The 16,031-nt window shown below is 56.7% G+C and overlaps 3 protein-coding genes across 30 annotated transcripts in view; 2 read left to right on the top strand and 1 right to left on the bottom strand.

The window, feature by feature from the left end:
- The window catches only part of EMID1 (EMI domain containing 1), a 52,042-nt gene extending 45,589 nt beyond the window's left edge, over positions 1-6,453 (top strand). For 2 of the 4 annotated variants that reach the window (XM_055374123.2, XM_019018176.4), the window contains 2 exons: positions 1,913-2,003; positions 5,462-6,453. In XM_055374123.2, coding sequence (XP_055230098.1) covers positions 1,913-2,003; positions 5,462-5,589 — 219 coding nt within the window. In that variant the 3' untranslated portion in view covers positions 5,590-6,453. Of the gene's footprint in view, positions 1-850; positions 936-1,912; positions 2,004-5,461 lie in introns of those variants that run through there. The other 2 variants (XM_063704900.1, XM_019018177.4) reach the window with 2 other exon arrangements.
- A 64-nt stretch (positions 6,454-6,517) lies between these two features.
- Positions 6,518-14,620, bottom strand: RHBDD3 (rhomboid domain containing 3). 5 transcript variants are annotated; one of them, XM_063704901.1, is made up of 8 exons: positions 14,490-14,620; positions 13,924-14,076; positions 13,105-13,305; positions 11,961-12,150; positions 10,322-10,705; positions 7,348-7,510; positions 6,972-7,259; positions 6,518-6,883 (listed from the first exon to the last, which is right to left on the bottom strand). In XM_063704901.1, exons 4-8 carry the CDS (start codon positions 12,106-12,108, stop codon positions 6,706-6,708), a joined length of 1,161 nt encoding a protein of 386 aa, XP_063560971.1. In that variant the 5' UTR covers positions 12,109-12,150; positions 13,105-13,305; positions 13,924-14,076; positions 14,490-14,620; the 3' UTR covers positions 6,518-6,705. The 5 variants fall into 5 exon arrangements, with proteins under 5 accessions (XP_063560971.1, XP_030861399.1, XP_063560972.1 ...); XM_031005539.3 differs by lacking the exon at positions 13,105-13,305; XM_063704902.1 differs by lacking the exon at positions 13,105-13,305 and having other exon boundaries at positions 14,247-14,500.
- The window catches only part of EWSR1 (EWS RNA binding protein 1), a 32,558-nt gene continuing 31,023 nt past the window's right edge, over positions 14,497-16,031 (top strand). For 4 of the 21 annotated variants that reach the window (XM_055374108.2, XM_055374109.2, XM_055374106.2 and 1 more), the window contains exon 1: positions 14,662-14,848. In XM_055374108.2, the coding sequence (XP_055230083.1) occupies positions 14,836-14,848 (13 nt within the window). In that variant the 5' untranslated portion in view covers positions 14,662-14,835. Of the gene's footprint in view, positions 14,849-16,031 lie in introns of all 21 variants that reach the window. The other 17 variants (XM_055374112.2, XM_055374113.2, XM_055374121.2 and 14 more) reach the window with 8 other exon arrangements.

The following is a 16,031-nucleotide window of genomic DNA, read 5'->3' on the forward strand; positions in this document are numbered from 1 at the left end:
CGGGCAGATCACCTGAGGTCAGGAGTTCCAGACCAGCCTGACCAACATGGAGAAACCCTGTCTCTACTAAAAATACAAAGTTAGCTGGGTGTGGTGGTGCATGCCTGTAATCCCAGGTACTTGGGAGGCTGAAGCAGGAGAATCGCTTGAACCTGGGAGGTGGAGGTTGCGGTGAGCTGAGATCGCGCCATTGCACTCCAACCTGGGCAACAAGAGCAAAACTTCGTCTCAAAAAAAAATGTACTTTTGACTTGTGATATTTTCAACTTACACTGGGTTTATCTGGATGAAATCCCATTGAAAGTCAAGGAACATCTATATATTCATTTGGGCATGAGTGGAAATACTGGTAAGTAGCCTGAACTCACTGATCGGAGTAATTAGGGTGAGGCTAATGTGGTGATTTAAAGCAAAAAGAATGTGAAGTAAATAAGCATATAGGTGGCCAAGAGATATAGTCATGCAGGTGTTGGGAGAGCAACTGGTGCTGGGCGACAGACATTAGAGGACAGGAGGGCTCCCAGCAGCTTCTGGGACTGCCGTTCTGCCCCTGAAGATTGGCTCCCCCTGTCTTCAGCGCAGCAGGATTTGCGGCCTTGTCAGAGAGCAGCCAGCTGGGATCCAGCGGGACCTTCTGGGAGGTCCTGCAGGGGTTGCTTCCTTCTGTCTGCCTTGTTGTCCCCCTCCTGTCCTCACCTGGTCTTGTTCTGGCTGTCCATGGACCCTGGGCTGTGGCAGGTAGTGTGGGGCTGCAGGTGCATGTCCCGGGTGGGGCATGGGCCACCGACGGGCTTTGCAGGGTCCCCTCCCCTGCCCCCTTCACGGCTGCATCTGTCTCTTTCCTCCACAGGGGGAGGGGTTGCACCAACTACGCGAGGCTTTGAAGATTTTAGCTGAGAGGGTTTTAATCTTGGAAACAATGATTGGGCTCTATGGTGAGTAGAGACAGACAGACGGACAGACGGCCCACCCCCTGCCTGCCAGCCTTCCCCAAGCCCTCCTGGGGTGGAACTGGCCTGAGCCCAGTCATGAGGCTGGAGAAGGTGCCTGCCCCGGGCAAGCATGGACCTGAGAGGCCACAACCACCCTTCCCTCAATGACTGGTTCCCTCCTCCACGGGTGCAGGGGTGCCCTAGAAACCCGGGCCCTGCTGCTGTGGTCAGACCTGGGCCTCTAACATTATGGGTAGTGTGGTTTCTAGGCCTGCAGGGAACCAGGGATGAAAGATTTCAAGTTTGGAAGAAATTATGGGCAATGGAACCAAACTCCACTCCAGCAGTGGGATTGTGGGTAACAGAGCCAGACTCCTGCAGTGCAAGGAATCATGGGGAATCCAATCACAGCTCAGGGCAACAGGAGGATTATAGGTAATGGATCCAGACTCTAGTCAGCCTTCAGCTTTAGAGAAATCATGGGTAACAGAGTCAGGCCCGCAGGACAATAGGTCATGGAGCAAGACTCCAGAAGGGCAGGGGACTGTGGGTGACAGAGCTAGGCTCAGGCCCCAGGGGACTCTGGGTAATACACCACCTACTAGTTCTGACCTTCCTCTCCCATAAGCCCCCAGAGGCTCTCACAAGGCAGATCCTCCTGGCCCCAGGTGTCCCCTTTGCAGTTTTCCCTTCGGTCCTCCTAACCTGTTCTGTTGGTCCCTTTGGGGGACTAAGAGAGCCAGGCCCTCACCCCAGGCATTCATTCACCCAGAAACTCTCCACCCATGTGGTTATTTGAGGAGCCAGGCCAGCCCTGTCTCCACCATAGGAGGGGAAACTGAGGTCTCAGTACTGAGACTCACTCCCAGACTCCTGCCCTGACGCCAGCTGGCAGTGCCCTCCCACCCTCCCCGCTTGGCTCCCAGCCCAGCCCTCGGAGGCCAGACTCGCACCGTCTGCTCTTCTCCATCTCCCATCAGGCTCCTAGCTTACAGAGCTTCCTGCAGCAGCAGGCTCAGCTGGAGCTCCTGGCCAGACGGGTCACCCTCCTGGAAGCCATCATCTGGCCAGGTAATGGCAGGGCGGGCAGGCAGGGGCAGCCTCTTCCAGGAAGGGCCTGGAAAAGGCCTGGGCATGCAGAAGGCACCTTCCGATGCTTGGCCCAGGCCAGCGGACACTCATTCTTCATCCAGCCAGCCAGCCAGCAAATGGTGCCTGGCAGAGAGAAGGCTCTGGTCACTTGAGTGAATGTGCACCTGCTCTGTGCCAGGCACCTTGTTGGGACAGGCTCCACAAGATAAGACAGACACAGTCCTGCCCTTGAGGAGTGTATGGTGCTGGGGGCGCTCAGGAGAACCCTGACACTGGTAGAGAAACCTAGGTGAGCTACACTGCAGGGAAGGGAGTACAGGCAGCCATGGAAATACAGAAGTGCCTCTGGCCTGGCCCAGAGGAGGTTGGAGGGGGGTCAGGGAGGTCTTCCTGGAGGAGGTGATATCTAAGTGAAGACTTGAAGGGCAAGGATCTGGGGAGAGTGAACAGGCAGAGAAACAGCATAAGCGAAGGCCAAGAGACCAGAAGGAGCCTAGAAGCGACAGAATCTGGCAGGGCCTAGATTGAGAAGGTCCTAGAAGGCAGGTTGGGGTAGTACAGGAGGTGGTTAGACACCAGTGGGTGGTACCCCTCCTTGCGTCTGGCTCCTGGGAGTGAGGCTGAGAAAATCTCTCCCCATGAAACTGGAGCCTGTGGCTGGCCCTGAAGAAAGGAAGGGATTGGCCACCCGAGGGGCTGAGCTCTATTCCTCACCTGCCCAGCCGCCCCATCTCGCAGCCCAGTGAGCACATCAGTGCACGGAGGCCTCCACATCATGTCCAACCTCGCATCTATTTTAAAGACTGAGAGGCCGGTCATGGTAGCTCACACCTGTAATCCTAGCACTTTGGGAGGCCGAGGCGTATGGATCACCTGAGGTCAGGAGTTCAAGACCAGCCTGGGCAACATGGCGAAACCCCGTCTCTACTAAAAATTAGTTGGGTGTGGTGGCGGGCACCTGTAATCCCAGCTACTCGGGAGGCTGAGGCGGAGAATCACTTGAACCCAAGAGGCAGAGGTTGCAGTGAGCCGAGACCGCACCACTGTACTCTAGCCTGGGCAACAGAGCGAGACTCCATCTCAAAAAAAAAAAAAAAAAAAAAGACTGAGAAACTTAGGTCCCAAGCAGGAAGAAGGGTTAAGGTTAGAGCCCAGCCTCCTTCATCCAGCAAAACTGTAGGGAGCACTCATTGAAAGCCAGACCTGTTGGGCACTGGTGCTCTGGAGTACAGATAGGTGCCGGCCTTGGGGAGCTGGCCATGAGTGGCAGGGAATCGTATCTACGGAGATATGGGGTAGGGGAGCATGGAAGGATATGGGTGAGGAAGAGTCACTTGTCCCTAGGGGTTGGAGAAGGCTTCTTGGAAGAGGGGACTCTGCGTTGCGTCCTGGAAGATCCCAATGAGTGTGCCAGGTGGGGAAGTGGGTCGGGCAGCCTTGAGAGAGTCCTGCCTGTGCAGAGGCCCAGAGCCTGGGAAGGGTGTGGGGTCTGCTTCCAACGCTCCTCCCACAGTGCCACATGCTTCTCTAACTTCTAGAAACTTCAGTGCCTAGCTCCCAGATCTCCTCCCCTCTTACAGAGAGGGGCCAAGGACCAAATCTCAGGCTCTCAGAACCTTTTTAGGTGTCTCCACCTCCTCTCTGAGGATTGGAGCAGGAGCTAGAAGGGACACATTTGAGCCACCGTGTCCCTGGATCTGTCCCTGCCTTCAGCCAGCTCTGTCTCTGACAGCCCAGGGAGAAAAGTGCCAGACACCTCAGAAGTCCCACACCCACTGCCAGTGGCCCCTCAAGCCAGCTTGGGTCGGGGCTTGGAGGGACAGGTCGGGGGACTGGGAGATGGGACAGGGAAGGAGGTGGGACCCTCCCCATTGGCGCAACATACACATCAGGTGCTACTGAAGACCCAGATGGGGTTCATGTTTAGGTTATAATCAATAATTATGATAATAGTATCAGCTGCCACGTGTCTGGCCCACCTGGGCTGGATTGATCATCTCCAGTCTCTTAGAGGAGTAAACTTCCTAGGTGAGCGATGCCGTGACCATTTTACAGGTGAAGAAACAGAAGCTCAGAGGCTCTTGTGACTGCTTCAGAGTCACAGGAATGGGAATGGTCAGGCTAGGGGTCCACCTCAGGTCTCCCCTCTAAAGTCCTGGCCCTTTGGACTGCATCAGCAAAGGTTTGCTGACTCCGCCACTCATCCAGGGCCCCAAATTTGATTGTGACAAACTCACAGGGACCAGACCTGCAGGAGACCTGGGTGGAAGCGACACCAACCTAGTAACCATAATAATCCAGCATTTCCGGTGAAAACCACTTTCCAGTCCTGGTCACGGTAAACCCATGTATCACAAGGGTGTGAAAATGGGACTATTATGCCCACTTTCCAGATGACGCTCAGAGGTTCTATGACTTGTCCAAGGCCACATAACTGGCAGAGTGGGACCAAGCCATGATCCCAGCTGGCATTGGGGCCAGTGCTCTGTGCCACTCCCCTCCCACGCTCCCTAAGGCATGGAATGTCCCTTTCAGTGACCACACATGCCTGTCTGCTCCGGGAGCCCTCATCTCAGCCCAGAGGTACAGGGCAGGCTGGGCCACACAGGGTCGGGGCACTGGCAGTCATGATTACGACGGGACAGCCCACTCCGTGGCAGTGCCCTCAGTGGGAACCTGGTGTTCACCAGAACCCAAGTCTCTGTCCTATGGAGACTTAGCCAAGTCCTCTACCGTGGCCGTCTCCTCCCTGAGTGTCCATCTCCCCCTAGAAAAACAGCCTATTCTTCTGACCTGCCTGACCTGCTCATTTTACTTTGGGAAGGGCTGAGATGATAGTCACAGGAGGCTTCCTGGAGGAAATGGCTCCTACCCTTGGTTTTGAAGGATGAATAGTTTTCTGGTTCCATCCGGAACTGTCCCTGTTTCAGAGATGAGACGACTGAGGCCCTGACAGAGGTCCAGCTTGCCCAAGACTGCACAGTAGGTCAGTGGCAGAGCCTGGCCTCCTAAGCTCTTTCCCCCAACTGGTGGCCTAGCCCATGTCTGTCCCCTGGCCTCAGTTTACCCAGCTACCAAATGGGGATGACTCAGGGCACACCTCCACCCCAAAATGAATAGAAAAAGAAGCAGCCTTTCTATGAAGCATTCACTGCATCTAAACACTTCCTAAAGGAGGTGGGTGTGGTTATCCCCACCTGACAAAGCAGGAAGCAGAGGCCCTGAGTGCTCTCCTTGGGCTGGGGGGCTGGTAAGTCCTGGCGTGAGGCACCAACCAATCTGCAGACCCCCTTTCCCACAGCTCTGCAGCCAGATACCAGGGTGGATTATACCTGGCAGAGCGTGCCCGGTTCTGCCACCCCCTAGAGGGCCAAGGGGAGGTGGGCACCTCACATGAACCCCTCTAATGTGGCCTCTCTCCTTCTTCCCTCCGGCAGAACCAGAGCTGGGGTCTGGGGCGGGCCCTGCCGGCACAGACACCCCCAGCCTCCTTCGGGGCAAGAGGGGCGGACATGCAACCAACTACCGGATCGTGGCCCCCAGGAGCCGGGACGAGAGAGGCTGAGGGTGGTGGCGGCCCCTGAGGCAGACCAGGCCAGGCTTCCCCTCCTACCTGGACTCGGCCAGCTGCCTCCAGGGACCGCCCGTCCATATTTATTAATGTCCTCAGGGTCCCTTCTGCCATCTAGGCCTTAGGGGTAAGCAGGTCTCAGTCCTGGCACCATGCACATGTCTGAGGCTGAGCAAGGGCTGAGACGAGAGGCTTGGGCCTCAGTTTCCCTCTGTGAAGTGGGGGGAGGCAGGCCTTCAAGGAGGGATAGAGGTACAAGGCTTCGTCTCATCTGCTGTCTGAGCATCCAGGCCCGAAGGCACTGAGGGAGTCAGGAGCTGGGGCTCAGCACATGCAGAGATGACAGGGCAGGGGGCAGTCTTCCTCCCCCTCCCTGACCAAACCTCGGGGAGCCCTCCTGTGCCCCTCCCCCCTTGTTGTCCAGTGCTGGGTTCCCCACCCCAAGGTCAGGCTGCCCAATCCTCTGACTGGATCACTGGGGGCTTCTTGCCTCAGTTCTTCCCTCTGAGCCCCCAGGCCCTCCGGCATCTCAGGTTGGGGATGGGGACATGGAGAGGAAGGGGCCGCCTACTCCTGCAAATGCTTGTGACAGATGCCAGGAGGTAGATGTGTGCTGGCCAATAAAGGCCCCTACCTGATTCCCCGCAGCTTGGTCTCAGTGTGTGTTTAGATGGGGGCAGCTGGGAATGAGGCTACGACGGGAGAGGGCTAGAAATGGGCGGTGGAGAATGCTCTGTGCTGGAGGACAGAGCCTCCTGGAGGTACAGGCTGCATGGTGCAGGGCCAGGAAGCCTGTGTCTCTGGACATCAGGGAACAGCTCTCCCACAACTGGTCATTCATTTGGTGCTCACTCATTCATTCATCCCCCTGATGCCAACACAGAAGAGTCAAACACAACTGCTGCCCCCAAGGAGGTCCAGGTTGAAAAACAAACTGGTTTTTATTCTAAACACGTACTAGGGCAGCATGCTGGGGGGCCTCTCCTGCCTCCAGAGGTGCCCCTGCTCCCCACTGTGGCCCTCTTTAGACAGAGCAGGAGCTCGGGCTACCCACATGCAGCCCAGCCCTTAGCACCCAAGGGCCTGCCTGTGCCCCACTCTCTGCCTGGGCTAGGGAGGCCCAGGACCCTCGGAGTGGGCAGGCCCACCCTTTCCATGGGTCACCAGGGTCTCAGTGCCCACTTGTCCTCCAACCAACAGTGACACGGCACCCTCCACACGGCCTGTGGCTGCCAGTGCCACCACCGCCTGCTCCGTAGGGAAGCCCATGCGCTCCAGCTGCTGCAGCCTGTGGGGGGTGGGGGGAGAAGTGGGGAGTGTCAGGGCCACCCCGGCCCCTATACCAGGGGACCCCACCTCTGCCCACCCCACCTTACCGCAGAGAGGAGACAGAGGACTTGGACAGCCATGGTGCGCTCTGGGGTTCCTGGGCTGGCCCGTCAAGAAGCGAGGCCTGGATGCCCTCCTGCAGCATCTGCTCATCCAAGGCCGCCCACATCGGAGTCCCTGGGGAGAAGCTGGCCCCAGCCCAGTCCAGGCCTGCCTCTGAGGAGCCCTCCCAGGTGGGCTGCACAGGCCTCAGGCTTGGTGGGGGCAGGGCTGAGTCTTCCCAGTGGGACCAGAGGTCAGGGGAGGCCACATAAGGCGGTCCAGGGATGGGAGGCCTGGAGGAGTGGGAAGAGAAGAGGGCCTGACTGGCAGCCCTGCCACAGTGCCCACCACCTGGACTGGCGTCCCCCCCATCACCCTCACCTCACTCCGGCAGGATGGGTGACAGGCAGCTCCGCCAGGCTGCCCGGGATGGCAAGGAGCCTCAGGGGCCAGCACCCCGCCAAGGTCCTGCACAAGACGCCCTCCTGCAGCACCTGCAGCCGTCGCTCTGAGGGTTCCAGCCACCGGAAGGCCCCAGCTGCATCTGTCTGCCCGGGGCAGGGCGGCCGGTCAAGGAAAACCAAAAGCAGCCAGGGGTGGGCCCACGCCACAGGCCAGGCCCCATGCCAAGTGTGCTGGCCACCATTCCCTCCCATCTCCTCACTGTGGACCAGCATGGAATAGCGTCACCCTGGTCAGCAGCAGAGGCTCAGAAAGGAAAAGGGATCTGCCTGAAGCTACTCAGCCAAACAGAGCCAGGTATGCCTCACCCCAAGGCCTGGGCTCACCCGTGACCCACTCTGTTCCCAGAACCCTATGCACCTTTTCAGGTCTGTAACTCAAGGCCCACCCTTCCTGGAAGAAGTCCCATGGACACACCTGCTATTGCCTTCAAACAGGCCTGGATAATTCCTGTCCCCAATCCAGAGTGCAGGGGCCAGCCTGTTCTCTCCAGTGGCACTGTTTTCCCCGATAGGTATGAATCGGGCTGGACGCAGTGGCTCACAGCTGTATAATCCCAGCACTTGGGGAGGCTGAGATGGGAGGATCACTTGAGGCCAGGAGTTCAAGACCAGCCTGGGCAACATAGACCCCGTCTCTACAAAAAATTTTTAAAATTAGCTGGACGTGGCAGTGCACACCTGTAATCTCAACTACTCAAGTGGCTGAGGCAAAAGGATCGCTTGAGCCCAGGAGTTTGAGGCTGTAGTGAGCTATGACGGCGTCACCACACTCCAGCTTGGGTGACAGAACGAGACCCTGTCTCTAAAAATTAAAAAAGAAAATCTTAGAAGCAGAGCACCAATAAAGAGTGCTCTAGCACGACTTATTTATTTATTTATTTTTGAGACAGAGTCTCACTCTGTCACCCAGGCTGATATGCAGTGGTGAAATCTCGGCTCACTGCAACCTCCAACTCCGAGGTTCAAGCAATTCTCCTGCCTCAGCTTCCCGAATAGATGGGATTACAGGCACGTGCCATCACACCTGGCTGATTATTTTGTATTCTTAGTACAGGGTTTCACCATGTTGGCTAGGCTGGTCTCAAACTCCTGGCCTCAAGAAATCGGCCCACCTCAGCCTCCCAAAGTGCTAGGATTACAGGCGTGAGCCACTGCACCCAGCCTCTAGCACCATTTATTAAAAAGAATATTCTTTTCCTCATTGAATCGACTTGGCACTCTTGTCAAAATAAGTTGACTATACAGTAAATCTAACAGTTTATTTCTAGATGGTCAATTCTAGTCCATTGATCTGTATGTCTATCCTGATGCCAGTACCACAATATCTTGATTATTATAATTTTGTACACCTTTTTTTTTTTTTTTTTTTTGGAGAGAGTCTTGCTCTGTCACCCAGGCTGGAGTGCAGTGGTGCAATCTCAGCTCACTGCAACCTCTGTCTCCTGGGTTCCAGCAATTCTCCTGCCTCAGCCTCCTGAGCAGCTGGGATTACAGGCGTGTGCCACCACACCTGGCTAATTTTTGTATTTTTAGTAGAGATGGGGTTTCACCATGTTGGCCACGCTGGTCCTGAACTCCTGACCTCAAGTGATCTGTCTGCCTCGGCCTCTCAAAGTGCTGGGATTACAGGCGTGAGCCACCGCACCTGGCCACTTTTGTAGTTTTAAGTTTTGAAATTGAAAAGTGTAAGTCTTCCAGGTTTGCTTTTCTTTTTCAAGATTATCTGAGGTATTCTGGGTTCTTTACATTTCCATATTATTTTTAGGACCAGCTTGCTAATTTCTGCAACAACAAAGACAGCTGAGATTTTGATAAGAATTGTGTGGGATCTATAAATCAACTGAGTAGCATTACCATTTTAACAATATTAAGTATTCCAATCCGTGAACATGAGATCTTTCCATTCACTTAGGCTTTTAATTTTTTTTTTTTTTTTTTTTTTTTTTTTTTGAGCGGAAGTCTCGCTCTCTCGCCCAGGCTGGAGTGCAGCGGCGCTATCTTGGCTCACTGCAGCCTCTGCCTCTTGGATTCAAGCAATTCTCCTGTCTCAGTCTCCCAAGTAGCTGGGACTACAGGCGCCTGCCACCACGCCTGGCTAATTTTTGTTTTTTGGGGTTTGAGACCAGAGTCTCGCCCTATCGCCCACGCTGGAGTGCAGTGGCATGTTCTCGGCTCATTGCAGCCTCTGCCTCACAGGTTCAAGTGATTCTCCTGCCTCAGTCTCCTAAGTAGCTGGGATTACAGGTGCACGCCACCACGCCCAGCTAATTTTTGTATTTTTAGTAGAGATGGGGTTTTACCATGTTGGCCAGGCTGGTCTCGAACTCCTGACCTCGTGATCCGCCCACCTTGGCCTCCCAAAGTGTTGGGATTACAGGCATGAGCCATCGCGCCTGGACTAATTTTTTTATTTTTAGTACAGATGGGGTTTCACCATGTTGGCCAGGCTGGTCTTGAACTCCAGACCTCAAGTGATCTGCCCGCCTGGCCTCCCAAAGTGCTGGGGTTACAGGCGTGAGCCACTGTGCCCGGTCAGGCTTTTAATTTTTTTAATTTTTAATTTTTGCTCAGGGTGGTTTGGCTATTCTGGGCCTTTTGTGGTTCCATATAAATTTTAGGATTATTGTTTCTATTTCTGCGAAGAATGGCATTGATATTACAGGGAGCCCACGCAGCCCTTTACATTGTAATTGGCACCTCCACCAGGCCGTAAGCCCCCAGGTCCCAGCCCAGAGCATGTCCCAGAGGAAGACTCAGAGAAGCTCCTGGAATGTGTGTGCATGGCTCCTTGGTATTGCTTGGGCCTTCACCCCTTTGTGCCACTTCCTTCCCAGGCACCCACCCACAGAACCCACACATCCCCACGGGCCCTGGGCTCAGGCAAAGGATACAGGCCAGGCCGGCAAGGAGGCCGCAAAGCAGCTGCAGGAAGGGTGGCTCAGAGCTGAGCAGTGGGGTCAGGGCAAGCAGCAGCCACGGTGGCAGCCATGGTGGCAGTGCCCCACGGGGCCGTCTAGGGCGGTGTCCCTCCCCAGCCAGCATGGCCAGGTGGACAGGCATGTATCCACAGCTGCCGGCTGCACTGGACAGCCCAAGGCCTGCCAGCAGCACTGCCAGCAGCCCAGAAGCCAGGGCGAGCAGGGCTGAGGCATGCAGGAATCTCAGCGTGCCCAGGTGGCACTCCTGCTGCCAGCCCACAGTGGGCAGGAGCAGCAGGCTCAGGAGCAGGCCCGGCAGGGCCGTGTGGCCCAGGGCATGGGTCAGCAGCCGGTGCACTGGGAGAGAGAAGGGGCTTATGTGCCAGGTTAGTGGCCCCAACATCCAAGGCTGTCCCAGGTGTGCCAGGTTGAAGGTTACCCTACACCAGGGCCACCTGCTGAGCCCACCTCCCCTCCCCAGGAGCCAGTCTGCCCACAGCCAGCACTTAATCATTGGTGGAAGGGACCAAGGACTTCCAAACACTGTGGCTATGCCTCTGTGGTATTAAACAGAACACACTGGACGTGCCACTCAGTCTTTTCACTGACAACCCGCTACTGAGCACTCACTACGTCCCAGACACCATGAAGGTACTCTGCTTCTGTATTTACTAAATCATACCTGGCTGAGAGCATGAAATGGCCTGCTTCAATCCTGGAGCTACCCCATTCCCTCAAGCTGTGTGACCCTGGTCAAATCACTTAACCTCTCTGAGCATCATTGGGGGTCCTCAAATACAAATTGGAGGAGTTATTATTGGGAAACAGGTGCTCAGCTGAGGTCACTCCTCAAACCCCCAACACCCCCTCCTCCCATCCTCATGCTTAGTTGAAAGTCTTAGTTGTTTTTTTGTTTTGTTTTGTTTTTTGAGATGGAGTCTCACTCTGTCACCCAGGCTGGAGTGCAGTGGCGCGATCTCGGCTCACTGCAAGCTCCGCCTCCCAGGTTCGCGCCATTCTCCTGCCTCAGCCTCCCGAGTAGCTGGGACTACAGGCACCCGCCACTACGCCCGGCTAATCTTTTTGTATTTTTAGTAGAGACGGGGTTTCACCGTGTTAGCCAGGATGGTCTCAATCTCCTGACCTCGTGATCTGCCCGCCTCGGCCTCCCAAAGTGCTGGGATTACAGGTGTGAGCCACTGCACCCGGCCAATTTTTGTGTTTTTAGTAGAGACAGGGTTTAACCATGTTGGCCAGGCTGGTCTCGAACTCCTGACCTCAAGTGATCCACCTGCCTCAGCTTCCCAAAGTGCTGGGATTACAGGTGTCAGCCACCTGGCCTTAGTTCTTATTTCAAGGAAAAGCTGCTAGAAAGGGAAACCATGAGAAAAGCACTCCTACCCATAGGTTCCAGCCCACCCTAGGGAGTCCTCTGCCTCCCTTCTTGGCTGTGGATGTGCTGGGCATGCTCCTGTCTAAGGCCATGCTTCCCCGGGACACTGGGCCCCATCCCTGTTTGACCCCTGGAGGCCTTGTGCTGCTCCTGCCAACTGGGCCCAGGCCCTACAGCAAGTCTCCTGCTTCCTCCAAGGTCCACGTGGCTGGCCCTCACCCTGCCAGGGGTCCAGCAACAGCTCCGGGGCCAGGACCAGGCCGGGGCCGGCCCCCACCAGCCACAGGGTGCTCATCAGCAGCATCAGGACTGAGGAGGCCAGAGGCAGTGCCGGGGACAGTTGGCCATGGGGGCCCCTGGCATGCATCGCTTGGTTGAGGACGGTCAAGGGTGGTCCTGGGGCTGTGTGCTGGGGATAAAAGAAAACAATAACAAGTTATTATTGGAGCTTTTATCTCACCAATACCCTCTCAAGCACATTATCAACAGCCCTATTTTACAGAGGTGGAAACAGGCTGGAGAGGCAGGCCCAGCAGCTTGGCCTTAGTGGAGCTCAGACCCTAACCCATGCGCTCATAAGCTATCTTACCATTCCACTCACCTCTGTTTAAGGACTGGCAGGGGACAGGCATAGAGACTTCTGAGTCCTGATGGGCCCTGAACTCCCAAAAAGAGGGGTTCAGGCCCTCACCCCCCAGGGCGAATTCAGGGCCATCTCTAGCCCTCTTCTGTCCTCCCCCTTCCCTCAGACTACTACCTCCCTCCTTCCTCCCCTCCCGTTCCCAGCCTTAATGCTCCAGATGGTTTCAGTTGTCCTTGACCCTGGGGTGGGGCCAGACAATGGGCAAGCCGACTGGGTAAGGGGCGGGGCAGAAGGGCAGAAGTCCCACACCTTGAGCCATACTAAGAGACCTGGGACTGAGACATCCCCTTTGAGGGTGAACCCATCCACCGTAAGCCTCCTCCTGCTTCCTTACTGGCACAGCCCCTCTGGCCCTGGCTCCCCTTTCCACAGGAAGGGTACAGTATGCGCTCCACCTCTTTCTGCTCTGTGTCCTGAGGCAAGTTTCCAACCTCATCTTTTTACAGATGAGCCTCATTTTACAGATGAGCCTCTCCTTTCTCATCTGTAAAATGGAAATTCAGAAATTCCTTTCCTCAGAGTATGATGAAATAAAAAGGAATAGGCTAAGGCAGGCCCTGGCCCACAACTCTTGCTCCATAAACCATAGCAATCCCCACTAATCATGGCAGGCGTCTGTAGCCACCAACTGGCCCATCGAGAAGGCCTCAATATGGAGGTGGCTGCTCCAGCCTAGCTGGTCCCAGCTTTGGCCCTCAAACATGGCCTTTCCCTGCCTACCAAAGCAAGGCCTTCTCCCCCGTGCTCTCCTCTTGCATCCAGCCTGTCCTCCAGGGCCTGTAGGTCTTCACCCCTGGTCAGGCCTCTCGGTCCCAGGACTCCCACTGAGCTGATTCAGGGCAGGAAGCAGGATCCCAGAGAGACAAGAAGGCTGCCTAATTTGCTCCCCTGCCAAGCGCCTTCTCCACATCTACCAGTTTCCTGCAGGAAAAATGTGGAAAGCTCCTCTGCCTGCATTGTCCTTCCCTCCATTTTGCCAGCAGGCAAACTCCTATTTCACCCTTGGAAGCCCAGTTCAAATATCCCTTCCCCTCCTCTGGCCCCCTCACATCATGGATCTTATCCTTAGGAGCACAGCTTGGCCAGTCTGTCTCCCTAGGCAGGTGGTCTGAGCTCATGGCTCCTCTGATCCAACCCCACATTCCCCAGGGTATTCACAGCACACAGCCAGTGCTTTATATATGTTCACTGAAAAAAGGACACTAGCTTGGCTCCTGGTCCTGCCGAGGGATTTGAAGGTGAACCCTGCCCTTCGCGGACCCAGGCATCCACCTAGGGGGCTGGGGCTAGAGGTCCAGGAAGGTGGGCAGGGTCAGCCTTGCCTGGAGGCAGGGTTTGGGGCCAAGGCACCTACCATAAACCTCCTCCTGCATCTAAACCTCCTCCTGCATCGACACCTCACAACCATTCCCCAGCTCTGGGCACCTTAGCAAGGGTGAAGGGCTTACCCGTGGACACTCGGAACTGGGACTTGAGCCCCCTGGACCTCACTTTCTTCAATCTATGAAACGGGGCAGTGCACCACCAGGCCCTGCCTACCTTACTGGGAAGCCGGGAGGGCAGAATGGAAAGACAAGGACGGAGATTCTTCCGGGTGGCGGATAGAGTAGGGGGTCCCAGGATCTGTCTGGTTCGAACTCAGCTGGTGACTTTGCAGAGATACTCAATTTCCTTGGGCCTCAGTTTCCCCTTCTGTAGAAACAAGGGTATTGCATGAGGGATGATTAAAGGGCCTGCTCCACCTCGACCGTTACCGGGGATGGGGTCTCGGGGCCAGGCACGGCGTTCGAGGCCTCCCACCCAGCCGACCGGCCTTGGGGACCCTTCCCCGCTGGCCCGGGCCACGCGTCCCGGGTACTCACTGCAGAGCGCGCCCGGCAACCCCGAAAGGCCGGTCGGGGACCCCGGCTGGGAGTCAGGACTCTAGCTCCCGGGCGCGACCCGGGAACCCTGAATCCATTCCGCGCACACCCGGCCGCGTGATCCCGGCCGACCGGCTGGCGCGCCACCCATTCCCCGCGGCCCGCGGATTAGTCAGCAGTTGTTCTAGTCCGGGTCCCTTCCCCCAGCCCTCCCGCCGATCTCCGTCTCCCTGCAGGGCCTACTCTTCAGCGACGGTCCCTAGAGCCAGCGGACGGAACCATTCCAAACAGCCTAGTCTCGTGCAGAGAGCCTCTCCGGTTTCACGCTGAGACCCGCTCACCCGCGCTCTGGCCCCTTAGATGCTATTTTGGCCCGAGTGTCACGTCGGGCGCTCTTTAGAGAGGACTGGGGCAAGAGTTGCGGACGCGAAGAACGAGAAAGCGGTGGTTCATCCCTCCTGACCCCACCCCCGTGGCCTGGCCCGATGGTCGCGCCCGGGGTTGCGGGATTTGCGCCTGCGCAGTGCGGCACCTAGAGGGAAAGCGAGAGGGAGACGGACGTTGAGAGAACGAGGAGGAAGGAGAGAAAATGGCGTCCACGGGTGAGTATGGTGGAACTGCGGTCGCGCCGGCGGTAGCCGGAGCGCCCAAACTGGGGGTCGTTCGTCTCTGGGCTTGACTGGGAAGACTGAGTGGAGTTGCCGAGAGGGGTTTGAGGCACCCGCCGCGGCCCGACGAGCTCGGGGATCCGCATTCCTCTCCCCTCCCCCAACCGGGCGGGCCGGTTCTGGAATCTTCCGGCGCCCGTGGCGCGCGGGGTCTTGCTGCGGCGGGGGCGCGCGGGGCCCGCCTTGGCCTCCATTGTGTGGCGGTCCTCGCGCCCTGCGCTCCGGGCCTCCCGCCACGTGGGCGGGGCCTGCGGCCTTCGAGGCCCTGCGTGAAGGGGAGGATTTGGCCAGGCCTCAAGCCGGTCACTATGAAACCACTGGGGGGGCCGCAGGCTGCTGTCCCTGTGAGGCCTCCCTCCCCGTTTTCAGGGTTTCCTGAGAAACCGGGGGAAAAAGCAAATAAAGATAACCGTGGATTTGTGGGCCGAGGGGTGCCGGCCTATGAACGGGAGCCCCGTCATCCTTAAGACCCAGTCGGCTGGGGCGCCTGGCGCTGCCGAGCTGCCCTCTCTGTGGCTTCCAGCCCCAAGCCGAACTTCTGCTCGCCTGGGCTTTAGACAGAATGTGCTTCCCTCCTCCAGAGCCCCCAGTTTGCCGCTTTCTTGGGCTTCTCCATTTTTATCGTTATTAATCCACGCCCTCCCCTCCCCCAAAACCGATTAAGTGGCTTCCCAGGGCCCTTTTTCTGCGAACGCCGAGGGACATCCGTTGTATAATAAGGCCAGCCTGGGTCGAGAGACGAGAAACGCTACCAGAAAGATATTTCTGGTCTCTCTGACCTAGGAGGAACAAAAGGCCGAGGCTTCATTTGAATTATGTTTCAGCAGTGGCCTCGCACGTTTATTCGCCTGCGTTAGGCCGGCAGGCCTGTTGATTTCGTAGGTCGACAGAGGAGAGGGGAAAAAAGGCCAGTAGAAGCAATCTTAAAGGCATTTGCAAGCAAGCCCCGGATGGGAACTCCAAAATGGGAGTAGAGTGGTCCTTGATGGAAGGAGCGTTTAAGAGTGTCGCCTAGCCATCACCTGCAGTTCGCAACCTGTGGGTACACTAACCCGCGAAAATTGGCAGGGTGGAGCATTTTTGCCCCGGGGGTATTCTCAGGCCACCTGGTTCCAGG

Source organism: Gorilla gorilla, chromosome 23, assembly GCF_029281585.2.
Source record: "Gorilla gorilla gorilla isolate KB3781 chromosome 23, NHGRI_mGorGor1-v2.1_pri, whole genome shotgun sequence".
In the NCBI taxonomy this organism is placed as follows: Eukaryota; Metazoa; Chordata; class Mammalia; order Primates; family Hominidae; genus Gorilla; species Gorilla gorilla.